General features: G+C 39.8%; 1 protein-coding gene across 1 annotated transcript in view; it reads left to right on the top strand.

Annotated features, from left to right (window-relative positions):
- LOC121504464 overlaps positions 1-26850 on the top strand; it is a 36171-nt gene that overhangs the window by 6119 nt on the left and 3202 nt on the right. Inside the window, exons 3-34 of the mRNA XM_041779255.1 lie at positions 414-475; positions 1019-1057; positions 1248-1436; positions 1552-1895; positions 2174-2421; positions 3745-3879; positions 4088-4186; positions 4308-4345; positions 4584-7930; positions 10572-10606; positions 10931-11083; positions 11523-11651; positions 11789-11827; positions 12045-12170; positions 12258-12384; positions 12954-13076; positions 13177-13211; positions 14187-14339; positions 14434-14562; positions 16131-16169; positions 16361-16486; positions 16572-16698; positions 17131-17298; positions 17393-17427; positions 18411-18569; positions 18683-18817; positions 19022-19060; positions 19162-19302; positions 19395-19489; positions 21006-21029; positions 21149-23234; positions 23633-25499. Coding sequence (XP_041635189.1) covers positions 414-475; positions 1019-1057; positions 1248-1436; positions 1552-1895; positions 2174-2421; positions 3745-3879; positions 4088-4186; positions 4308-4345; positions 4584-7930; positions 10572-10606; positions 10931-11083; positions 11523-11651; positions 11789-11827; positions 12045-12170; positions 12258-12384; positions 12954-13076; positions 13177-13211; positions 14187-14339; positions 14434-14562; positions 16131-16169; positions 16361-16486; positions 16572-16698; positions 17131-17298; positions 17393-17427; positions 18411-18569; positions 18683-18817; positions 19022-19060; positions 19162-19302; positions 19395-19489; positions 21006-21029; positions 21149-23234; positions 23633-25499 — 10591 coding nt within the window. The remainder of the gene's footprint in view (positions 1-413; positions 476-1018; positions 1058-1247; positions 1437-1551; positions 1896-2173; positions 2422-3744; positions 3880-4087; positions 4187-4307; positions 4346-4583; positions 7931-10571; positions 10607-10930; positions 11084-11522; positions 11652-11788; positions 11828-12044; positions 12171-12257; positions 12385-12953; positions 13077-13176; positions 13212-14186; positions 14340-14433; positions 14563-16130; positions 16170-16360; positions 16487-16571; positions 16699-17130; positions 17299-17392; positions 17428-18410; positions 18570-18682; positions 18818-19021; positions 19061-19161; positions 19303-19394; positions 19490-21005; positions 21030-21148; positions 23235-23632; positions 25500-26850) is intronic.

Below are 26850 nucleotides of genomic sequence, written 5' to 3'. Positions count from 1 at the left end.
ATAGTTTTTTCAATAAGTTTCTTGTTTTCAAATATTTTGTGGGCTAAACGGAAGGAAAGGGGTTAGCTGCAGATTGACTTAGCACTGTTGCCTCACAACAAGAAGGTACTTTGTTTGATTCACGTTGAGGTGCAGAGTTTGCATGTTCTCCCCATGCATGCGTAGGTTCTGTCCGGGTTCTCTGGTAAACTCGGACTCTGACTTGGCTGTAGGTATGAGAAAAACACCTACAGATGCCTATCAGAAGAGAACTATAACTGATGTAAATTTTGTTGGACTTATTAAGGTGCCAAGAAGGCTCAAAGATATGTATTTATAGGAACTGTTTCTGCTTTTGTTCATACAATTTTAATTTTTAGATAAGGTGGACACACACAACAAGTTGCACTGTCTTTTTCTCCCCTGGTGACTAGGCTTGGATCACCCACCACAACAGCATCCTTCATTTCGACAATTGCAAGAAACTGCGACAAAAGTCAGTCTTTCTCTTTGTACTAAAGATCTTGTCAAATTAAATCACAGTTACCATATATCTATGTAAGTATCCCTTAGAGCGGTGGTTTTCAACCTTAGGGTTGGGACCCCCTTGTGGGTCGCAAGACACTGAGAGGGGGTCTCCAGTTGCCCCAAAAAAAACTAAGAATATTTTTTAAATTACACTGCTTTCACTTTACACCAATCTTGTCAAAAATTTCACCCCTTTTCATCAGTTTCCCACCAATTTTAACAAATTTTTACCATTTACTTAACCCATTTTTGCCAAATGAAAGCAGTTTTAGCCACATTTTAACTCTTTTTTTTTTTTTTTTTTAACCACTGTTTATGCCTATTTTTGCCACATTTTTGGGTCGCGGGCTGAAAAGGTTGAGAACCCCTGCCTTTGAGTACATCATCTCTCTTTAGAAGAAATCCCAATACAATACAAAAGTTCATCACGACCTGCCTGAATTCAAAGCTTTTGTTGTAAATGTGGCTGTTTGCCCCCTGAATAAATCTGTTTTAATTGTCTTTCTCACAGATACCCTGAATGGGCTGCTGAACTTGATCTTGAGTCCAGGTAAAAGTTCTCTGCCAATATTGGGCAGTTCTGCTACTCATTGTCTGGTCTGATGTACACTATATGATTCTGTACTTTGTCCAAGGCTCAAATTGTAGCATGTCAGTCTAGCTTTTATGCCATAGGTTTATTTAACGTTTTCAGGTTTTTCATCTTTCTCCTATGCCTTTGTTGTTGTTCCTGTCTACAGAGCTGCAGCTCAAGATGCCAAGGCCTCACTCTCAACCTCTGCACAGACTTCCAGGCATAAGAGAAGCAGGTGTGACAGTCGTTCTTGGTCCAAGTCAGAAAGCCCTCGTCGCCACCGAGGCTCAAAGTGTGGAAGGGATAAACAACGCAGTCGATCACGATCCCACCGTCACTCCAGATACCATCACAGGTCTGTCAGACAACACCTATGGTGTCAACAAACACATGTTCACCAGAGATCCCTCTCACCACCTGATTGTGTATGAATTTATGAATTTTTTAAGTTTTCAACTTTTCTTTGTTAGGTCTCCGTCATGGTCCCGTTCACGCTCTCGTTCTCTGTCCCACTTCCGCTCCTGCTCCCACTCCCGCTCCCGTTCCTTTTCCCGCTCCCGCTCTCGTTCCCGTTCCCCATGGTATGATCCCTGGATCTCCTCCCGATATCGATCGTATTCAAGCAGCCCAGACCGATGGTCATCTCCAAGGAGAAGAGACAGACGATCGTCAACACCAAGAAGGAGCCGTGAGAGGCGAACACCAGCGAGAAGGAAACGTAAGAGGCGATCACCCACAGACTCAGAGTCATCTCCTGAACGAGACAGGAAGAAATGTGCACAGAGACTGGCTAAGAAACTTCTGAAAACATCAGGTTTGAGAAATAAACCAGAAGACTTTCCCTAAGTGCAATTCAAAGGGTATTATGAAATAGTGTAAAAGTCATATGAACTCCAAATGCGAACAATATGAGCAACAAGTCTCACTATTTTTGTATAGGTTTTTTTTCTGTGAATTTTGCTGTATTATACATTTCACAATTTAAAAAATGAGGCGCAGAAGATTTTCTTTAGAATACTACACATTTATTAAATAGACAGTAACGGTAAACACTGCTTCACTGTCTGACAGACTTCTGCTTTGTCCCTCTAGGTGTCCAGTCGCTGGCAAATCAGTCTGACCTGGAAGCTGTGGTTAAAACTCTTGCTCCTGCCTTAGTGGCAGAACTTTCCAAGATAAAGTCATCTTCCTCTTTCTCTGGCAAATCACAGAAACGCTCCTCTTCCCAATCTGGTGGTGGGACGAGATCATCTTCAAATGCCTCATCTTCCTCTTCAACAGCAAGAAAGGAGTCGGCAACAAAGACTTCCAAAAAAAAGCCCAGCTTGAAGACAAGCGAGGCAAGTTTTTAAACAAAGGCTGAAGTTCTTACCAAGAAGTCTTTCTACTTCCCTGTTTGAATGAAAACATGATAAATGAAGTAAACAATCATGTTTCTTGTAAGCAATGAAAATGCTCTGCTCCAAAAGTCAAGGCATTCAGTTTTTTTTTTTTTTTTTTGTACTGCACTCTGGCGCGATTGCCCCCCCCGGCTTGCTTTCACAGTCCATGCCCGAGCCCACTTGCGTATGTTCATAGTCCAATACAGCAGGTGGCAGTATGCACGTGGCTGGTTTGTAAATCCACAAACAAGAAGGGAGCAGCAGTAACCATGGCAACCACTCAAGTCATGAACTGAGCAGTGATAGTTTTTCTGGCAAAAGAGTCCATCTTACCATCAAATATATTTTTTTAATAATTTTTGAGATGCCAGCAATTGCCCTCTATTTGCACATCAATGTTGCACAGAGGATAAAATGGGCCCATGCTGCACAGATATAATGTTTTTTAAAAGACAGAACTTTATTACCTTTTCAACTCTACTTGCTGACTACAGCTTTGTCATGCTTGCGGTCAAATTTTAAGTGCACGGTTCACTTGTATCATACTCAAGACCACCTCTCCCTCAGCCTGAGCACATCACATTTGCATTCCCACTAGCTAAACCGTAGCAGACTTTGGGCTCAAGTGAGCCTGCCTGCTGGTGGTCATTTTGTGGGGCTCTGGTAGTATCTGATGTTCCTCTAGGCACAAGGCAGGAGCTAGCGGACCTGCTGCTGGGTTGATGCCCTTCTATGGCCCTTTCCAGTTCTCTTTGTGCAACTGCTGGTCTCCTGATAACTCCACTATGGTCTTGAGACGATGCAAGGAAACACAGCAAACCTCACTGCACGTGTATGCACCATTCTGAAGGAGCTGAAATACTTGTGCAACCTGATAAGGCTGCTGGTATTCCCCTCCACCAGTAGTTGCTTGGACTCTAGCAGAACACCAACATGAGGAGTCAGTAAGGAATAATAAAGAGCATAATTTTCCTTATTAACTGCATTCAAAACCATACCCTTTTTGGGGGTTCTCTTATTTCTTGTTCTTATTTCCTCTCTGTTGCACCAATTGTCCTGTAAGGGGTAAAATGAGTTACTATCATTTGTGCTCAATTAATTAGTATCACTGAAGTTAAACTGACTTGACTGATGGGCACTCTGAAAATTTGGAGCACAGCTCTTCTGTTCTTCACAAACTTGTGTATCTTTATCATCTTTAAGCAACTATTAATTTCTGCTTTTGTGACATTCAGCACTGTATTTATCTAAGTCTGAGTTTTGTTTTCTCCCTGACCACAGTCGGATAAATCATCCTCTCCCACCGTGGTGAAACTACACGGGATTCATAACACTCTAACGCACAGTGAGCTGCTTTCTGCTGTGGAGCAGTTTGGAAAAATCAAGTCTGTTGTGATGTTTTGGGCCAAGATGGAGGTACATTGGCGAGTGTGAAGAAATTGTATTTTCTGTTGGTGATGTATTGATTTTATTTGGTATTTGCTGTAACTAAACCATGACATTTACAGGTCTGCATCCAGTCCTTGAAACACGTCCCTGTTCACACAGAGCTTTCTTCATCGATCCTTTATTCACAAACACTCCAGATTAGTTTGATTTATTGTCTTTTTTTATTCATTCATAGGCAGTGGTGGTTTTTGAGAATGCGGAAGATGCTAAGAAACTGAGGTATTTGAAGTACCTCTACATTGACGGAATCCCTCTCACTGTCATTAATGGACAGGTGCTGTACGCTGTTTTTTTCATATTTGACCTCTGGGAATGAGCCCAGTTCAAATGTGTGGCCACACTGTCAACAGTTCAATTCAATCTACTAAAACAAATCTGAATTTGTTTGTTCACAGGATGCTGTTTCCAAGGAGGAAAAGAAAGCTTCTCAGAAGTGAGTAGTTTTGTCTTGTTAGTCTAAATGTCTGTCCTCCAATGGGGGTAATCTCTTTTTGTATTTGCTTTCCTCAATAGTTTATTTTCCAGATGTCATTCTATTTGCTGAATCAAGGTATTAAATCTGTGTTATTCTGTAAGCCAAAATGATTGAGGTTATACGAATGCATTAAACCATTGCTAAGACTTAGCATTTCTGCATTCTCTCCATCTTTGGTGTTTTGTTTTTTCCACAGAAAATCTGTCATGTCCAATGCATCTACAACTGAATCCACCAATGGAGGAGCTCAACCTCCTTCACCTGCCATGTATAAATGTTTAACCATGGATACCAAAGAAAAGGTTGTGGTGTTAGAAGCTCAAAATGTCTCATCCCAGCAGAAAGCAAAAACATTACGAAAAGGAAATCTTGCTGCAAAAGGAGCAGTTGTTAAGCATAAAACATCCTCACCGTTCAAGACTGGGACTCAGACAAATGTCGTCGACTCCAAAGGAAGGTCTACAACCGAAATATCTAAAACCACTGTTAAAATACCTGTAGCGGGGCTTATAGAGAAGCCCAAAGTAACAGGACCTGCAAAAAGCACAGCGATTAAGTCAAAGGTGTTGGGTTCTAAAGCTGAAAGGGTTCCAACTCCAGTTGCCAAGCTGAGTGCACAGAAGGCTGCCACAGAAGAAAATGTGAAAGAAACAGCAGAAAAAGATCAACATGAGCCCTCTGAGTCAGCAGTTCCAGATCAGCGGTCTAAAGTAGAAAATCTCAAGCCAAAAGAACGTGAAAAAGCAAATATACCTGTTAAAAATAATGATGCAGCAAATGTTGAGGAGGCTGTTGCTGCCCATGAACCAGCGGTCACAGTACCAAAGGGTGAAAATGTCTCATACCAGCTGACGGCAAAAACCTTAAAAACTCGAGTTTTGGCTGGAAAAAGAGCCACAGAAGCAACAGTGGCTCTGCAGGAAACAAAGTCTAGTTCTTCTGAAAATAAACCTAAGGACCCCAATCAGCCAGTACCTAAGAAGTCTAAATCCACCGGCAAAGAACCCATGTTGGCGCTTAAAGAGAAGCCCAAAGCTGAAGAACCGGCAAAAGGCAAGGCGATTCAAGCAAAGGTGTTTAATTCTAAAGCTGAAAATCTTTCAATCAATCAGAAATCCCAAACACCAGTTGTTAAGCTGCCTGTAAAAGATGCTCCTGCAGAAGAAAATGTTAAAGAAAAAAATGCTGAAGATCCAAGTGAGTCCACAAAATCAACAGCTCCATATTATCAGTCTGATATGGAAAATCTCAAGCCAAAACAATCTGAAAAAGAAACTGTACCAGTTACAAATAATGATCATGCAAGGGTCAATGAAGCTGATGATGCACATGAGATGGTCACAGGATTTGAAGGGAAAAAAATCTCAGAGCAGCTGACAGCAAGAGCCTTAAAATTTGAAGTGTTGGCTGCCGAAGGAGCTTCAGAATTTGCAGTACTTTTGCAGAAAACACCCTCAAGTTCCAAGTCTGGATTTTCTGAAAATCAACGTGATGCTGTTGGTTCTAAACAATTGCCAATACTTGAAACATCTATAACCACTAATAAGGAACCTTTTGTGGAGCTTAAAGTGAAGTCCAAAGCTGAAGAGCCAGCAAAAGGCACAGAGGTCACAGCAAAGATGTCAGACTCAAAGGCCGAAACATTTTCAATTCTGCAGAAACCCCACACTCCAGTTAAGAAGCTGCCTGAACGAGGGGCTCTCACAGAAGAAAATATCCAAGAAACAACTGCAAAAGATCCACGTGAGCCTACCAAATCAGCAGCTCCACCTTGTCAGTCTGATGTGGAAAATCTTGATACTAAAGAATCTGAAACTAAGGCTCAAGAATTTTTGGAGTTGTTGGAAGAGACACTAAAGCCAGTTGACAAAGTAAATGCATCAGTTGAAAATAAAGATCAAACAAAAGTTGACAAATGTGATGATGCAGATGCTTCGATGCTAAGGGTATCAGAAGCTACACGTTTTCCATCCAAACAGACAGTGAAAACCCTAAAATCTGGGACTTTGTCAATGAAAGGAGCTGTAGTAAAGGTGGTGGATAAGCAGAAATCATCAAGTTCCAAGTCTGGGTCTCCTGAAAATCAACCTACTGCTGTTGGCTCAAAACAGCCAGTATCTAAGAAACCTATACCCACTAAAGAACCCATGCTTGAGCTGAAAAACAAGCCCAAAGCTGCAGATCAAGCAAAAGGCACAGTGGTTACTGCAGAAGTGCTGGACTCTAAGGCTAAAATAGTTTCAACCATGCAGCAATGCCAAATTTCAGTTGATGAGCTACCTGCACAAGAGGTTCCCACAGGAGAAAATGTCCGAGAAGCAATTGCAAAAGGTCCAAGTGAGCCTTCAAAATCAACAGCTCCATATTATCAGTATGATGTGGAAAATCTCATGCCAAAAGTATCTGAAACTATTGTTCAAGAGTTTTTGGTGTTGCTGGAAAACACAAAGTCAGATGTTCCAGGTGAAAATAAGGAACTGGCTAAAGTTGAAGAAGCTGACGATGGAGATGAGCCAGAGCTTGGGGTATCAGAAGCAAAAAATGTCTCTTCCCAGCAGATACGCAGCAAAACTATGGCTATCAAAGGAGCTGTGCCAAAGGAGGGGATTGAGCAGAAAACTATCTCAAGTTCCAAGTCTGGGTCTCCTGACTCCAAACAAAGGCCAATACCTGAAACATCTAAAACCATGAGTAAGGAGCCTGTTGCAGGGCTTAAAAACAAGCCCAAAGCTGCAAAACATGTGAAAGGTACAGTGATTAAGGCAGAGGTGTTGAATTCTAAAGCTGGAACAGGCTCAGTTATGCAGAAACCCCAAAGCTCAGTTAATGAGCTGCCTGCACGAGAGGCTGCCACAAAAGTAAATGTCCAAGAAACCATAACAAAGGATCTGAGTAAGGCCACCAAATCAACAGCTCCATATTATAAGTCTGATATGGAAAAACCAAGGCATAAAGAAATTGAAACTCAGGTTCAAGAATCTTTGGAGCTGCTGGAAGACACAGTAAAGGCTGCCGGAGTGAATGTCCAAGAAACCATAACAGAAGACCTAAGTAGGCCTGTCTCAACAGCTTCAATGAAGCGGACTGATTTTGACAATCCGGAGCCTAAAGAACCTGAAACTACGGGTCAGGAAAATTTGGTGATGCTGGACGATTCAGTGGAGGCTGTTGAAAAAGTAAATGCATCAGCTGAAAACAAGGATCAAGTAAAAGTTGACGATGCTGATGATGCAGATGAGCCAATGGATCTTGGGCTGTCAGAAGTTAAAGTTGTGGAGCCTGTGGACACAGGTATTTTCAAAGACGAAGGGAATTCAACAAATTCAGACATTCTCAGAGAGAGTCAAACACCAATTTCAGATGCAGTCTCAGCCAAGGATGCTTACAAAGCTTCTGAAGATGCCTCAACAGTGGAAAGTGTATCTTTGACAACTCAGCCAACAGCTGCAGCAGTGAGTGAGCAGCAGCCTCCCTCCTCTATTGTGGTTAACCCTCTGACTGTTGGGGAGATGGTAGACAAGCTCCTGGATCCAAAGAAAATAGGTACAATTAAAACCCAGTATGTAGACATTCTTTTCCTCCTGTAATATATATGGACATCATCAATCCAACTCTGTATCCTTTGTAGGTAGATGTTGTGTAAAATGAAAGAAAAACGGACTTTGATGATCAAGACCCCTCATTAAATTGTAGGGAAAATAGATTTCATTGTATTCCCATTTTGAGTGGTATGCTAGAACACCTTTAAGAAAGCTGAAAGCAGGGTCAGGGTCTTGTTCACTACTATGCCATTGTGTAGGTGGAATGTTTTACATTTCTCGCTTTATGTAGGGTTTCAGCTGTTAAACAGTCCAGGTTCCCATTTTTCTTTATACTTCAGAAGGCTCAAAAACATTTAAAAAAAAATAGAAAGTCTAGACTGCACAAGAGTCCCACTATGGGAATCACTGATTTACAGACTGTAGTGGGTCAATCAAATAGGCCAGACTGGATTCAGCAAACAGTTGTCCAAAAATGTTGAAGTCAACTATCAGGCAAAGAACTGCTCAGCAGACATAGGCTTCTGATGCAGGAAAGAGTTTATTAAAGTCTCAGGTGAGTACAAGCAATAAACTCTGAGTGGAGGCACCATCCAACTGAAGAATTGTCTTTGTGCATCGCCTTTTATACTCTTTGGGTCTTCTAGGCCCACCTCTCATAGGGGCAGAGCTCCTGCCCCTAGTTTCTCTAAAATTCCCATATTTGGGCCGTTTATAATTATGGCTTATTTGCTCCTCCCTGGCCACATTTGCTCCTCTCTGGCCACCATTATAAACTAGCTCAGAAGACCTTGATTAAAAAAAAAATGTTTAAAGTATATTTAATTTCATTTTTACATATGTTCCTTTGGTTTTCTAATCATCCTATATTCATCAGTTGGTTGTTTGCATGTTTGGCATGTTGCTTCTCACTCTACAATGCAATCAGAAGGTTATACAGTATAAATTCATGAATACATTGGATACATTCAACACCAAGTACCATTGGTTGTAGGACACAATAAGAGTACCTGGTCAAGATATGGCTTGTGTTTAAAACATTATATTATAGATGTGGAGATATAACTCTGCTATTTGATTCTTTCTCTGCTCACCCAGCACACATCTTCTCTTTACCCATCACTGTATGTAATAAGTCAGCTATTTGCCTGAGAAGGCATACCTTGCTTCTGTGTCGCCCATTACTGTGTGTAATAAGTCAGCTATTTGCCTGGGAAGGCATACATTGCTTCTGTGTTGCAAAAGTGGGCACCTTTCTGCCTGCTAAGGTACCTGATAGAGTGGGCGCCTTTCTGCCTGCTAAGGTACCTGATGTTTGCCTTCTGCGCTTTGTCTTTTAGGGCCTCTGGCTTTGTAGATCCAATTCCTAGCATGGCTTTTTGGTAAATGACTGACCTTAATGGCTATTGGGGTGCCTTACTGTCTGTTGGAAAGGGTCTATGTCATGCACTGCTTTACTGATGGTTGCTATCTATGACTGCACATGTTTACATGTGAAGTGATGTTTGATGGGGGCTGAAACTGTAAGGGTGTTTGGCTTCCGTCTTTCTTATGGGCCTCAGGATATCTCCTATTTGACAATTCCTAGATATGCTTGGGTGCGTTTGAATGCTGTTTTAGATGTTAGATCTGGTCAACAAGTATGCTTAGTTCTGGTATCTTTCAGGTGTGTGTTAATATGCTCATTCTATTGTTAAAACATGTACTCTAGGTGTAAGCTTTTCGATTATTAATTTATTCTCATCAAGACTTGCAGTCACTTGAACTAAACTACTACTGCCATACTGCTGCCTCATTGTCCTCACATGACACTAATTGGTCCACTTGGGAACAATCGTTTATCCAGGGTCTTCCCAGAAAAACTTATACTAAGGACCCCTGGGACCAAAACAGACCCCTTAAAAAATCAAATCATAAAAAAAAAAAAAAATCATATAGATTAATTTTTTCTCTACTTTCAAAGCTCAAATCTTTTAATCAGCTTCAGTCCTAATCCTAATGATAATGTTTTTTTAAATGTATTGAATATTTGTTTACATTTTCCAGCTATTGTTTCATAATGGCAGCCCCTTTTATAATGAGAAAAACATATAGCAAAGAATATTTTCCAAATATGAATTGCAGAGTTGAATGTTTGGGTTGAAGTAAATAGAGCCTCAGGGACCTAGATCAACAGGGACCTGTTTGGGCCGAGGGTCCTATGTGTGCAGTGTACGTCTAACTTTTAAACTGTGAAGGTGAGATGAGAAGTGAGGTTGCAGTTTTTAACCTTGGTTTGCCATTACTTTTTTTGAAAAATCTCATGTCATTAGCTTAAAGACAGGCAAAGATATTGCCCAGTGTCTAAAAGGACCCAACTGGTCCTGAGGGGTGCAAAGAGCAGTGCAACCATATGACAGCAACACCCAAACAGTGGTGCAACATGTGTATGTTGCCCAACATACTGTACGTAAAAAAGACATTAATCTTAATAAAGGCATGTTTTAACATGCCGGGTTCCTTTTAACTTCAGGGGTTTCAGTGATTTGGAGATCATCACATTCTATTTCTTATGTCTTTTATTTTACACGACATCCCATTGTTTAGGAAATGTTGAAAACTTCTTTTGCTTGTGTTCTCTAAATTATTCCTCCCTGTTTTTACAGAATGCTTTGACACAAAGCGATGCTTTGGACCAAAAGTAAGTTCCCTCGGTAATTTGGTGCTGCAGAATTTGTGTTTTTTTGTTAAGTTAAACCAAACGATAGACTGACATGAATCAAGACAAATAAACATTATTTTTCTCTTAATATATAAAAACTGAATCATGTCCTGAGCAGATGTATTGAGTATAATACTAAATACTGCAATGTGTTTCTATGAATATAGGTGGATTGTTGGAATATATGCATGGATTGTCTTGTCGTACGTTTTTCCATCTTTGTTAGCAAAGTTGGAGATTACTGTACAAGTATAATAGTATTCTGTACTTTCCCCTCTTACTGTTATGTTTGATTTTTTCTAGTTTTTAAAGGTTGGTCAGAAGCAGTTGCTCCTATCTAATCTGCCGGAGTATGACAACGGCAGTTACACAGAAGAAGATGTTGCCAGGCTGCTCAGTCGCTTCGGGTTTCGGCACGCAGACGACAACATTTTTGTTTTTCCTCATGCTCGCTTGGTAGGCTCCATTTATTCCTCTTTTGTTGTTTGGTTCATTTATCTCATATCCTGCTGTTACTCTAGAGCAGTGGTCCTCAACCAGTCTAATCTCAGGACCCACCAATATCTTTGAAGACAAATCACAACCCATATTTCCAAAGGTTTTGACAATGTCAATTTAAATGAATTAAAACGTTGATCTTAACTTCTTGATGGAGCAGAATTTAAGATAGGAAAAAGAGACAGGACAAAATTCACATGTTTTTCACCCCCTTCTATCTTGATAATATTGTGCCCATCTACTTAGTATTTTGTGATTTTAAAAACACAATGGAAACCTATATCAGATTAATTTGAGCTACATGTCATGACTAACATGAAATTAAATTATTTAAATTAATTTCAGTTATTAAATTATTATTATTATTATTATTATTATTTTTTACTGGTGTTCTTAGGCTTTTGCCGTGATGCCAACAATAGAGAGTGCTCGTGAAATACTGAAAGCTGCTGTTAAGCAGCGCATCATTTTAAAAGGAAATATCCTCTCAATGAAGATTTTAAAAGAAAGCAAAATGAACACACCGGTAAGCATGAATGTGACACTTGTTCTTTGTTTGCAGAAAGGTATTATTTGATAGAGTATTTCAGTAGATTATATTAATGTGATGTATTGTGGAATATCTATGTACTATATAATAACATGCCAATGTTTTCATTGTAGCTTGGGTTATATCAACAACTCATGAAGCTGATGGGGTCTGTAAGTAAGGCACACTGTTTATAATGGCTGTTACTTTTATTTATTATCCCTCGTCATGTTTAAGACTTGGTTCACTACTTTCTTCTCTCCCCCAACTGTCAGCATTTGAGTGAGCATGTCAGCCTTGTAGGACTCTTCAAATGGTTATAATCAAATCTGAAAACCATTTTCTGTTTCCTCTTATTATTTTGCATTAAATGTTCACTCCTGGATTCAGGGTGAGTCTGGCCAAGAAAATAGAGCTGTCTTCATCAAGAATATTTCACTGGCGGAGACCCAGGAGCTCAGGAAAGCAATGGAGTATTTTGGTTCTTTTAAGAACTACATGCCTCTCCTAAACAAGGTGTGAGCTACATTTTCCTGTGAGTGAGTCTAAAAATAGATTTCCTGTTTGTCTGATCAGTCATTAACGTGCGTGCTTGGGTTTCAGGTGTTTATAGAATTGGAGTCAGTTAAAGATCGCCATTGCTTTACAATTTGGTTTAATCTCTTGAAACCCGGGCATGGCCATGAAGTACACAAGCTACATGCGTACCGATGTGTCTACCTAAAGATGGGTAAGTCTTTGTTTGGGGAAGAACCTTTAACCTTCACCCAGCAGCTGTGTGATGGAACTTTTGGATCTAGTTGAATAGACACAAAGAGAACAAGCACATACAGACAAATTCAATACCGCTAACCTGGGGCATAAAGGTTAAAATAAAACCTATTCGGACTGCTGTTGCAGCAGAGTCCAAGTGCCATCAGCTTGGTGGTACTTTATCCAGCACATCATCATTTTAAGCTGGAGTTCTGTCCTCCATGGTGAGCCTTCCACAACCACTCATTCAGCCATCTTCTCTTCTGCTTGGGAATGTGGGTTTGGGGAATGTTGGAGCCAATTCTACTTCTCATTTGGCAAAATGGTATACCATGGACTGGTGATGGTATTCAAGCACTTGCGCCTAAACTCACCCATGTTCCAGCAAAGGTTAGATTTGAATTCAATGCCCCTTCTCATACAAATCTATGTATTCTATTTTCCCAGTTTAAGTGTTCTGTATTCTTTGTCTGTTAACCACTTTGTCTTTACGACAAGGTCTTCAGTTGAGATTTAAGATCTCTTTATGATTTCTTTATCTTATAGAAAGGCGTAAAAGGAAGAATGAGAAGATTTGGAAACGGAGACAGGCCATTCAGTGTTCTGATAATGGCATGCCTTTGACCCGTGGAGAGATGGTGGAATATCACCTGCTCAAAGACAAAATTAGTAAGAAACAAAGAACAGTTTACCTTTAATAATGTCCACAAGTGACCTAACTTCTATTATTTTTCATTCTTTTCTAACATTTGGTCTGTTTGTCTTCTAGACTGCCTGAAACAACGATCCTGCCTCTCACCAAAAGTAAGATTGAGTAGATAATTTGCTTCCAATAGAGATTACTCTTTTCTTTCAAAAATGTCAATATCATTGCAGCCATTTAGGAAATATCCGTAGAGGAAGAAAATACAGATCTTATTGATTTTGTCTGACTAGCCTTCTAGTTATTGAATATTGCAGAGAAGTTTTGAATGAGGTTCCTGCAGATACTTAAGAAGCCTTGCATTTACCAGTACAAGATCTTAGATTTTAAGGGGTATTTTGTCTGAGACATGCCTTTATCCAATCTTCATCTTTTGGCAATATGTATTTGATCTTAATCACTCTTTTTTGCACTCTTAGAATCTGCTTAACAAACCTGCAAATTTGTAATAATAAACATCAGTATACAGTTTATTGGACAAACAGAGCTAATAAAACGGTGCCAAAAAAAACATCAAATCTGGTTGTTTAGGACAATAAGAAAATATTTTCTTTTGCCATACCATCTTGAACAGTGTACCAAGTCAGCAAACTCAGCCCTGGTATGGTGTGCCAAAAATGTGTGCATGCTTTTGCTGCAAAAAGTGGTACTAACTCTTCTCTATTCAGGTCTTAAAAAAGGTTTTTAAAAATTCCTACATTTGATTTTTTAAAGTATGTAGACGGAACCATGATTAAATGTTGTAGTATGATTCTCAAGAAATCCTGTTGGTTATCCTTGGTTTCTATCAATCCTCGATACTTTGGCATTTGAGAAGAGAGAACAAATTGTATTTGATTTGCCTTTTAAAGGGTATCAAAAAGTTAAGTTAGTCCTAAATTCTAAGACCCTAGCCAATCCCTTCTTTGACCACTCTATTTCCAATACCACTGTTTTAAGTGTGTCAACATTAATATTGAATGAATCCAAAGTTTTAAAGAAGTCTTTATCACTGCACTTGCCACCTGTGTTTATAACAAAAATCCTTTCATGCTGCTTATTGCCATTCCTTATATTTATTTTTTCCAATTTTCCAGTTTTTAAAGCGTAGCACAAGGCTGATGCTTATCAGTGACTTGCCATTATATATCAATGGCTGCTACACAGAAGCTGATGTTGCTAATCTGCTTATTCCTTTTGGATTTCAATACAAAGAAGACTCCATCTATGTTGTTCCGCAGGCACGCATGGTAAGCACTACATCATCAACCTGCAGTTGTTTTGTTTATTTATCCAACATATCTAAAGCTGAATGCTAACATATTTTTCTGGTTTCTTTCTTAGGCTTTCTTCTCGATGAACAATGCAGCAGAAATGCAAAACATGATGAAAACCCTCAAAGTGTGCCCGGTTGTTTTGTTGGGAGTTGAGCTCTCTCTCAGTGTCGTGGCTGTCCACATTGAAATGACGCCTGTAAGCATGACTGATACAATATTTTTTGTTCAACACATTCACAGAAAAAAAGCTTAACATATTCAGAGAAAACATTTAGCTGTATTAATACTTACAAATTAAAATGTATGACACTTGACAGGTAAATGCTATTGAGCACATTCAGTCTCAGTAGCTAACTGGGGTTTGCTTGTGATGGAGAGTATGCATATGCTTTGAGAGTTTGAGAAGCTATCATTCACAGTGATTAAAGTGGTTGTAGGAAGTGTGGTTCCTTTACTCCCAGAAAACATATGTATGCAGTCTTGTACCTTTTTCTTTTTTTCCGTTTTCCAACCCTTTTGTAGCACCAAATTAAATGGTGTTTTTAACAGTGGTTCTTGACTGATCGAGCAACAGGACCCATCGTCAGTTCTTCAATGTTAAACAGTGACCCAAATTTCTGATATTTTTCAACCAATTTGATTTATTTCATGAAAAATTGAACAGATCGGACTTCATACAGTACGAGACATGATGAATCAAAGAGACAGGACAAAAAAAGCTTTTTTAAAATGAGGTTCATGGACTTTTTAGTGTAATGTTTGCTTCCAGGAACATCTTTGCACTCCCCTGAAACAGGCTCAATGACCCACTTTTGTGTCCTGACCCACCAGTTGAGAACCACTGGTTTATAACAAGTATTTGCATAGCTGGTTGACTTGGTAATAGCTTTAAAAATGATAATAGAAGAATTTTGTGAAATGTCTGGTGTATTTGAATGAAGACATTTTAGGTCCAGACCCAGAGCCCCTGAAAAGTGGGCTGTCACTGTTGAGCTGTATAGTTCAGACATAATAATAATAATAATAATAATAATAATAACTTTATTTATATAGCACCGTTAAAAACTGGTATTTGCAAAGTGCTTTAACAGACATAGCAAGGACAAGAACTCAAGGATTAATAAAATAAACAACTAGAAAAGCACTCAGAGAGTGCAGACCTCCACCATTAGCCCTATTGCCCAATAGTAAAGAATCATTTAAAAAATTCCTGGATCTAGACGGTGATCTGGATCACTCCCAAAATCTAATCAGTTCTTCCTTGTGCTATTTCTGACATTTCCTGAAAATTTCATCAAAATCTGTCCATAACTTTTTGAGTTATATTGCTGACAAACTAACAAACGAACTAACAAACCCTGCCGATCACATAACCTCCTTGGCGAAGGTAATTGGCAATAAACCAAGTGGACAAAGTCTTGAGGCTCAAACTGAAAATCAAAACAAACTGAAACACACAAGTCTTAAAAATTAGCACAATTGAAAGGAATGGAAATGACAAAGATGATTTTTCAGGCAGAACATATCCAAGAAAAGACGATAATGATGTATGAAAGTAAAGCCATATAGCCGTAGTAGCTGCACATTTATAAGCAGACAGTATCACATCATTAGCAAGTAAACAAATAAGATTAATAGCAGATGCTTTTGATGCTTTTTTACTGAACCAAACTGAGTCTGGAGTTTGTTGATATTTGAACAGTTGGATGTATGTTGGATCAGAATTTTTGTTTTCCGACTCAACCTTCTCTGTTTCTTTTTTAGTTTGAGTTCTATAAATCTCTGATGGGCCTCATGGATTATGTAAGTAATACATGCAAACAAAAACATGTCATGGTAAAGCTCAAACTAATTTGGAAATATGCTGAAGAAAGAGCTGTTATTTAGGAATATACTTTCTGCTCTCTACAGCTAAAAGAGAAATTTATTGTGGATGCACACAGTCTCATTTTTTCCAATAAGCTTTGGTTCTCTGTCTTCTGTTCTTGATGCAGCCTGTAGCAGCCGATGGAATGAAAACATTCTTCATCAGAAACATTTCACCAAATGAAATCAGGGACCTCAGAAATGCTGTGAAGAAAACGGGCTCAGTCAGGAACTTCCTGCCTCTTCTCAACAAGGTAGAGACACATGAATTCAAAAACCCTGTTTGGGTAGACTTAATGTGTGCTTTACCACTCAAGTATGGTTGTGTTTGTTATTCAGGTATTTGTTGAATTTAATTCCATTCGTGATGCTGATATGCTTGGAGTTTGGTACAGTTTTCTGAAACAAGCCCCCGGCCACGTAGTCCAGAGGATGAGAGTACCAGACACTTGTTCTGCAGGACCACGTGAGTTTGATCAGAACACAGAGAATTCTTCGGCATAACAAATACACTTATGGCACATTAAATTTGTATACAAAGTGTTTTTGAATGCTAGATTTATGGACATCCAGCGTTAGTAATTTTACAGTTATTGCAGAATTACTGCAGATTTTTTAAAATGTCTTGATTTGGATTTTGAAATTAAAGGCCATACAGTGTTCTTTCTGACTCCTGCAGATACTTTTGCATCTTGGAAAATCTTTTTTATCTGCCTTGTCTCCTTATAAAGCAGAATCTTCATGAGTTTGAGTTTTAACCACCTTCTTCACTGCACATTTATTGTGTCCAACTTTTCTTTTTCTAAATAATTGAGAAAGGTCTCATCTGTCTTTGCTTCTCTAACAGTGTCTTCACTTTGAACAATCCCCTTTAAAAATTACTCTTCTTTTCGTTCAGCACCAACATTTCCAAAGGCCGCTCTTCGGGACAAGGATGTCATTGAGGGAGCGACTCTCTCGCCATCAGATTCTGACGTCCCGCAGGGCAGCATAGCACCATTTTGGGTCACGCTGAGAAACTGCCCTTTCGTGTTTCCCTCTGTTTTGCCTTGGTTCTTCATTCCAAGTAAGACCAGCAGGATTTTTTTGTCTTCATCACCCTAACAAGTCTGATACTACGTTTGAACTTAATTAGATGTTGATTCCCTTTTGTCTCTTAGAGTACCAGCCTATCAGAAACATGGGAGACGTTGAGGTAAGCTAGTTTATCCTTGCAAGTCCAAAGCTATGTCCTAATTCCTTTATTCAAATAATGTTAAACAGACAAACTACAGGCCAAATGTGAATTCCTCTTTTTTTTCCATCAAACATCTTTATCTGATGGGGTCAACTTCCTTAGCGCACTCTAACTGCAACTTTTATCTGATAATTGGAAGAAAATGGAAGCATATTTGATGGCTGGACAAAATCAATCCAACTATGTTGATCTTCCAAAATAAGCAGTATTAATGAACAATCTGTGTACAACCCATATATGTCACCAACAACAGGCCCAACCCAGTTTCACCTCTGATTCTACAAAACACGTGGGCCAAAGAGGCACTTTGGTTAGCATCCAGTTTTACTGTAGAGGTCCAAATGCACCAAAGCAGCATTGATTAAGCCTTATGTGACTTTGTTTGAAATGCTTTGCTCAACATGTTTTGAAAACACACTACAGATACTGCTGGACAAAGTATTCCAGCACATTCTGTTCTGATGTACACTGTCTTATTTCTTAAGCACAAAATGAAATAAATCAGTTCAAACCAAAATCATCAGTGGATCTCCAACCAGACTTAGGAGCTCTTGGGCGGTCTGTGGCAGTACTTGGCGGCATTGGATGCCCTGATCAGTCCCAAGGTGCCGAATCAGATTTATGTCAGGGAATCAAGCCAGTCAGGGACATCCCTTTTGTCATCATCCAGGAACTGCCCAAACTGACCACATGAGGCGGCAGGAGAAACCCAGGGCCACTTGAATAGGCTGTAAGCACTGCCTCATGGTACCAGCTGTGACCGCAGAATCTCTAATCAGTCAGGAAGGATAAGGAGAAAACAATATTCTGTTACCACATGGAACTTCTTTCCTTTTTTTAAGTTGTTAAAAAGCGTGGATGTGGTCTTTTTTGTTCCGTAGTTCTGGTACTGTACATGCAAAATGAGCAACACAGAAATTTAACTCTACTATTTGTCCTAGAGAGCAAAAGAATCTGCGCTGCCAACAATCATGTTGACTGGTTTGCCAGAAGGAAACTACAAACATGAGGATGTTGCAAAGCTGGTCTGGCCATATTTTCCCAAACAGACCCTTCATTCCCTGTACTACAACGTTACAGTCTTACCACTGCAGAGAAGGGTAAGATGTAGGCTACGATAGACTGTGACAGGCACAAAACTTGAAGTCGATCCTTCTCTGCAAAATTTAGCTAAATGTATTTTCCATCCAGTGTGTCCTGTCTTCACTTGCAGGCATTCATATCATTTGAGGACTGGACAGCATGCAGCAGCTTTATCCAAGATCACATGAAAAAAACTTTTTCTGTCAAGGGATGCTTGATTAAGGTCCATATTGTTTTGCAACGGATGCATCCTGATTCCAGTGAGGTATGGTGACTCTGTGGTGTAATATTGTTATCATGTGGTTGCAGTAGGGGAACTTGATTTAGAAGTATACAGGCATTGTTTTTACTTTTATTATTTTTATCACTAAAGTAACATGCAATGACAGTTCCAAACTTTCATATAGAATGAATTTAACATGTTTTTTGTGGACATCTTTAATATCCTTTTCCTGGTGATGATTTGCAGGAAATGATGTACAAAAGCATGATGAAATGGAGCAATGCTGTAAGTCAAGATTTGATTCCATTATTATTTTATGCATGTAAAAGCAGCTGTCTTTAGACAGTCTCTCTAGTCCTCAACAAGTTTTCCATTTTTCTGTTTAGAGAGTACCCAAAAGAAAGGGTCTAGAGGAGCGATTGCTTTGTGTTCAGATCTGTGAGGCATCTGTGGCTGTCATCAGTGTGGTCATGGAAGTTGTGGCGTCTGTTGCGCCTGTCATAAACTTCCTGCCACTTGCCAACAGGGTAAAATGCAGAAGTTGTAACTTTTGTTTTATTATTAATGTTATTTTTCTACTTCAGCTCCCCATCCTCTTCTCATCTTCTTTCTGCTGCAGATATGCATTGAGATGGCTGGCCCCAGTGGTGTAACCAAGGTGTTGGAAGCAAAAAATAAGCTATGCCTTAACACTGCTCGAATGGTTGTACCATGGTATGCAGGTCCTTTTTAAAGTTTCTTAAATTTAGACTAGGTACAATTAGGTACAAGGGGGTGTTTGACATGAGCCTCGCAATTCTTGTAAAATCTCATCTCAGGAGAGTCCGCTGCAAGGAAGCTAGACGTTCAAAACCTGTTGCGTGTTGGTACGGTTATGATTACATCTACAGCGGTTACCTTGATAATTTTGAACAAAAGACGAAGGCAACGAATGATAGTCCTGAGGCAAAGTCTGTATGTATGGCAGAGGTTGTGCTGGACTTTTTGTTGTCTGTCATTTTGATGGAAACTATGAACTGCACCATTTAAAGTATCACATACAGTTTTAAGGATATTTTTAATGTCAAGATGTTGTAGTTTAATGACCATAGCTGATAACAAGTTGTTAGGGCTGTACTGGGAAGCCGTGTGCATTTGTGTCTGCTCCACAGGAGTTGTAATCCAAAAAAACATCACACACTCTGATCTTGCACAGTGAGTCAGGTGTGTTTGTATTTGCCTTGACTGCGAAATTTGTAGAATGTGCCAGATAGTTTCCCAGTGTGTCCGTCACTTCTTTAAAAACCTGCTGGATCCATCCATCCTGACAGAGAGCTTCACATGCTCATGTGTCATAGCTTTGAGACAAGTTGGAGAGATGGACAACTTTTTAATTCTGTCTCTGTTATGACCTGTGAGTAGGCTACAAACGTATGCCATTATCCGTTATATTTCCATGGTTGATATCCACATAAATCACGTAAACGAAACCTGTTCCAAAAAAACAGAACAACAAAAAACGACTAGGTTTTTGGCGTCAGTGTGCGGACATGATTAGAAAATCATGAAACGGACCTTTTGTACCGATGCACTTTCTCCAATCTACAGTGTGGAGGTCAGTGAGAGAGCCCACTGGCTACAAGATTTTTTTAATAGATTAAATAACCTCCTTGATAGTCCATGTGTGCAAAATGGAAAAGCTCTATGCATCTGTCTGTGTGTGCACTGAAATGTAGGCTCATTATCCAGTCCGTCAAAATGACAGCCTTCAAAATTCTCTGTCATCCTTCAAAAAAATCTGTCAATGATGGAGAAAATGCGGTTAACGGAACCTCCGACGTATGGCGAAAGCCACATATAAGGGTATAACTGTGATGTTAAAAAAACGTTTCTGTCTCCTCTGTCCACACGTACAGTGCCATGTTGTCTCGGAGTGAACTGGTCATGTGATGCCATACATGACATTCTGTGATTTGTATATCGGAAAAAGTGTTACCATTGCACTTTTGCAATAAATTTCTATATCGAAACATCTGAAAATCCGGTAGAGAGTGTAAAAACTTTTAAGTGATATGTGAGAGGATTTTGAATTTGACATGTTTCCATTACCAGTTTTTATTGGGCTATTTAGGTTTTGCGCCTTTCTAAGGGTAATGGACACCCAGCTACTATCAGGTTTCCTTTGTTTCGAGTTTTTGTATCCTAAATCCAATAGGTTTTTCTAAACTAACTCAATGTTTTTTTTTTCTAGGAGAAAAGTTGGACACTTTGAGTCGTAAGTATGTCACTGTTAGGTTATGGGGTAAAAATGATTTAATTTGGCATTAACTGATCAGATAACTGGTCTTAGCCGAGTTTATTGGAAACTGATAACCATAATCTTATTCATTTCAGTGTGAAGACCCTGAAGCAGCGTCTACTAGATTCTGGAGTGACACTAATAAAATTAGAGCAGACCACTGTCGGCAATGACGGCAGGCCTGTAGACGTGGAATCTCAACTCCAGGTCTCTGTCTCTGAGCCTTTTGATAGTGAATCACAACCTGCTCTGCGAACTAGTTACCCTGATGGATCCACGATTTCTGAGCCTATCACTCCAGAACCAAGTCCTTCTGGCACAAGTCAGGAAACAAAGAAAGAGGCTGATGAGAAACCAGGAAGTTGCAAAAGCCTAAAGCAGAGCCTACATGGTTATAGAGAAACACAAATTAAGTTTGAACAGGCCACTATCAGTTATGATGGCAAGGCCGCTGCGGTGGAACCTCAAACCCAGCATACTCTTTCTGAGCCTTTTGGTATTGCATCACAATCTTCTCTGCAAACCAGCAGACTTGATGGATCTGTTTCTGAGTCTGTCACTGCAGGACCAAGTTCTTCTGGTACGAGTGAGGAAGCATTGACAGTGGATGATGAGAAACCACAAACTTTGAAAAGCCTAAAGCAAAGCTTACAAGATTCTGAAGAGGTGCAAATGAAGTTCAAACAGGCCACTGTCAGTTCAGACAGAAATCCCAGATTAGTGGAATCTCAACCCCATTATCATCTTTCTGAGCCTTTTGGTGAGGCTCTACAAAACAACAGACCTGATGGATCCATTTCAGTGCCAGTCACTGCAGGACCAAGTTCTTCTGGCACAAGTGAGGAAGCAAACAAAGGGGAAGATGAGATGCCAGGAAGTTTCAAAAGCCTAAAGCAGAGCCTTAATGGTTCTGGAGAGATTCAAATAAAGTTAGAACAGGCCACTGTCTGTGTAGACAGCAAACCCCCAACATTGGAATCTCAAGCCCAGCATCCTCTCTCTGTACCTTTTGAGGATGGAACCAAGCCTAATCTGCAAACCAGCAGATCTGATGGATCCACCATTCCCGATCCCATCATTGCAGGTCCAAGTGAGGAAGCAAAGACGGAGGAAGGTGAGAAACAAGGAACTGTAAAGGCACCAAAGCCAAGTCTGCAAGATCCTGGAGAGATGGCAATAAAGTCTGAACCGTCCTTCATCAGTGTTGGCAGGAAGTCCCCAGCTGTGGAAACTCAAACTCAGTGTAGTTTTCTGGACTCTTTTGATAATCAGTCAAAATGTATTCTTAAAATTAGCTACCCTGATGGATTCATCATTTCTAAGCCCATCTCTGCAGGATCAGTTTCTTCTAGCCCAAGTGTTGAAGTAAAGACTGAGGAAGTTGAAAAAATAGGAAGTGTAAAGAGCCTAAAGCAGGATCCACACAATTCTGAAAACATTCAAGTAAAGCCTGAACACACCACAGCCAGTGTTGACACCAAGCCCCCAGAATCCCAAACCCATGATCTTACCTCTGAACATTGGTCTCAATCTGCTCTGCAAACTAGGGAGCCTGATCGATTAACCATTTCCAAGCCAATTGCTGCAGGACCAAGTTCTTCTGGCACAAGTGAGAAAGTAGTAAATGAATCAGAGACTGTGAAGGGCCTAAAGCAGAGTCTACAAGGTTCTGGAGAGATGCAAGTTGTTTTCGAAGACACCACCTTCAGTGTTGATAGCAAGCCCCCAGCTGTGGAATCTCAAGCCCAGGGTCCTCCTTCTGACCCTTTCAAGGATGGATCACAATTTGCAGTGCAACCTGGTGGATCCACCACTTCTTATCTAATCTATGCAGGACAAAGTTCTTCCAGCAAAAGTGAGAAACCAGGAAATGAGGTCCCCATGGAGTCCACTCCTGGTTCCAAATCAGAGGAGAAATTCAAAAAACTAATAGCAGAAGAGGAAATGGGACTATCAACAACCTCGGTCTCTATCACTGATGCCACCGCTTCCTTAGCAGAATGTGGAGGAAGCATAGCCCCTGCTGCTTCCTGCCCTTACTCCTCAACCACAGCATGCATGCCTGAAGAAGACCTTGAAGAATATCCTCAAATTGACACTGAAATTTTGCAGGCACTCACTGTAGCAATTCGCCAGCATAGACTCACCCTTGCAGCAAGGTCTAAGGAAAAGGAAAAAAAGGTAAGACTGGCTTTTGTTTGTTTAAATGTCATTAGTGAGTTATCATCTGGAGCATGCCTTCTCCAGTGTTGCAGTTGGTGATAGGTCCATTCCAGCTAGTTAGACTTTCTTCCTGTTGGAAGGTCTCCTGCCTGGTAGAGAACACTGTGGGGCATGCACAGAATGCCAAGTCTAATCTAGGAAAATACATGCGAGAGTAAACTGATCTCTTCATCAAGGTGTTTTGGTCAAACTTGAAGAAATCCAGTTTATTATGATTTAATCAGACTAATGCATTTAAATGCATTTTAGAAGTACAGTTTTATGTGATCAAACACTATCTTATTTGGCCTTTTCTACTTTTACCATGAGATAATTTATGGTTCCACTAATTGGCTTTTTCTTTGTTCTTCATACAGGTCCAGAATGATCTCAAAAATGGCGTTTTTGCAGATGCAAACCTTTCTGATATGCGGAATTTGAAGAAGGATGATGTAATCACTCTTGAGGAAATTGGTGATGATGGCAGTGACCCAAACCCTGAGCCTCATCACCTGTTCCCATCCAAGTGTTCTTCCCAAGAAAGCAGAGAGAGGCAAAGCCCTGGCGATGAAAAGACCTCAACAAGCTCTTTCAAAGACTCCAAGAGACCATCCTTCTCCTCATCCCCTGTGTCTAAGTCAAGGATAGATTCTAACTCAACCTCTTTTTCACCCATGACGTTTAAAGACTCATATAAGCACAGCAAACCTCCTCCCTCTAGTGCCATAGCAGACACTGAGGTATGCAGTGAAATGGAAATACATGGTTCTTTCCAAGGCCAAGAAGCAGACAAATCAGTCATTGAGGAGACCGTGTTTGAAATAGCAGATTCTGTCAAAAACAATGCAGTTCAAGGTGACATCAAAGAAAGGTTTAGTACAAGAGCAAAGAAAGGGGACGTAGTCAGAACAAATCTGAAAGAAGCAGCTGAGAAACCTGACGTGGACGACGAGTCTACTTTTCAGGTACTAGACTCTGTTGAAGATGACATTGTCAATGAAAAAACAACCATCACAATAAGATCTAATGGAAGATTGAGGGAAATGATCAATATAGATGCTTCAGTTAAGGGACAAACCCCTCTGAGAAAGTCGCAAAACAGAGAAGAAATACCAAAGAAAGAGGAGAAAACTCCTAAGAAAGAAAGCACAACAACAAAGAAAATTGCTGGAGTCAAGAAAGATCTAAGTAAAAAGGTTGCAGTATTTGAAATTCTGGACTCTGTGGAAGAAGAGGCTCTCAAGGATGCGTCCAGAGGGAAAGGAAAGAAGGGAAAACCTGAAAAACAGGTAAAATCAGCTAAAAAAGACAGGGCAAGATTAAAAAAGAGTGACACTGACATGTCCCAAAAAGCAGTGGATGGAGAAGAGGTTACATATCGGATTCTTGACTTTGTTGAAGATGAGTCAGTTGATGATCTGCCAACATTAGACCAGTCTACGAATGCAAGAGGAGGGATCATCTTGAGAAAGATTGGCGAGCAAGAATTGAACAGACAATCTCTTGAAGGATCTAGTAAAAATAAGGAAGAGGAAGAATCTAAATATAATATAGCAGATGTGGAAGATGAACAAGTTCAAGAAGAGCTAACAGCCACAGGGAAGTCAAATATTGAAAGAAAGGGAAAAATTACAACATACAAATGCCTTGTAAAAGAAGCAGAACAAGAAGACATTCCTGTTAGTTATACTTCTGTCACAGAGGCTTTGGCTGTCAAAAATGATATACAAGATATAATTGATAGTTATTCTGCTGCAAAAAGTTCTGGTACTAGTGGACAAGAAAATATATCCACAACAGACATTAAGGCAAAGGAAACGTCACGATTCAAATCCCAGAGTTGTCCTATCCGACTTGAAAAAGGCACCAAAGGAAAATCACTAAAGAAAGAGCAAACAGCCAGCATTTGTATGAGCCCAGATGATGTTAGTGATGAGGAGGATTACCCTGATGACACGGCTGAGGAGGAGGAACTAAGGAAGCGACAAGCTGCTGCAAAAGAGAAGCAGATTGCCAAAAAAGCAATACGATCCAATGAGACTCTGAACCGGAGAAGCAGCAGAAATCACAGAGATGGAGACGGGAAGACAAATGACGTGGAGGAGGGAGTGCAAGACAGTCACTTGTCACTTCCATCACTTGTCATTCTTGATGAGTTTGTGGGGAAGGAGACTGAAGGACAGACTGAACGAAGTATGCCTATGGTGCACTCACTAAGCAGAAAGGACAAATCAGCCAACACAGGTGTGTTTGTCATTTGGTTGAGTATACTTTCCTAATTTTATAAGCAGTGTAAATGAACGCTTTTTAACTTTACAAATGAAGGGCCTCTTATTCAAACCTGGAGTTCAACCCTGATTGTCACATTTACACTTTTCTTTTATCCGTTTGTTCAATTATGGTCCCATTTTCTTACTTGTTTTAACAACTGTAGAGTTTAATGTCGAAATAGTAATAGAGAAGATGTGATGTTTTGTATAACCTAGAATCAGTTTCAGATGTTTTCCTGGATGGCACTTTGTTGTTTATAACAGTGGTTTTCAAAGTGTGAGGCGGGCCTCCCCTGGGGGGCGCCACAGAGCTTCAGGGGAGGCGCGGAACCATAAACCTGAAAAAAGGTGATTTGCTTTGCTAACCTCTGCTGTGCATTGAGCAAAATGGATAGACTTATAGTTACTATAGGGACCATGTTATAGAGCAGTGTTACTCAACCCTCAACCAAAGAGCAAAATTGTTGAAAATACCATTGCAAAAGCCACAATCTAATAGGTGAAAGTGGCAAAAACAGCTTGAAGTAGCAATAAAAACAGGTTAAAGGTGGCAAAATGGTCAAAAAGCAGCAAGAAATGGGTGTAAAGGTGTGAAAATGGGGAGAATAAGTGGAGAAATGGTCAGAAAGTTGCAGAAATGGGTGAGAAGTGACAAAAAATGGGTGGAAAGTGACTGAAATGGGCAAAAGCAGTCAAGAGTGGCAAAAATGGGCAAAAAAAGAGGAAAAAAATGACATGGCAAAAGGTAGTTTAAATGGGCAAGAAGTGGCAAAAAAATGTGAAAAACGGAAAAAGAGGCAAAAATTGGAAAATAAAGGAAACAAGTGGTATTTAATGGCAAAAGGTTGCTTAAATGGACAAAAAGCTTCAAAAAATGGTAAAAAAAAAAAAAAAGAAAAATAGCATAAAAGTGGCATAAAGAGGTCACAAAATGAGCAAAAAAATGGGTGAAAAAGGGGTTGTTTAATTATGAAATGTAGCTTAAATGGGCAAAAAGGTGAAAAAGGGCAAAAATGGGATAAAAGTGGAAAAAATGGGGAAAAGTGGCAAAAAGAAGTTGTAAAATGGCCAAAAAAATATGAAAAAGGGGTTTTTAATGGCATTATAACCAGATAAGAGGGAAAGGCAGATGTTTAGGACATTTGCAAACCAAAATATCCAAAATATATTAATGTTAAAAATGTTTAAAGATTAGACATAAATGTTTGAAATGTTGTTTCTTTCTTTCTTTCTTTCTTTATTCAATTTCTTTTTGTGGGTGGGGGTCCACTTAATAAATAATTTCTTCTTATGGGAGGTTCACTCTCCCATACTTTGAAAACCCC

The sequence above is a fragment of the Cheilinus undulatus genome, linkage group 22, assembly GCF_018320785.1.
Source record: "Cheilinus undulatus linkage group 22, ASM1832078v1, whole genome shotgun sequence".
Taxonomy (NCBI): domain Eukaryota; kingdom Metazoa; phylum Chordata; class Actinopteri; order Labriformes; family Labridae; genus Cheilinus; species Cheilinus undulatus.
This window is presented reverse-complemented; position numbering and strand designations above follow the sequence as displayed.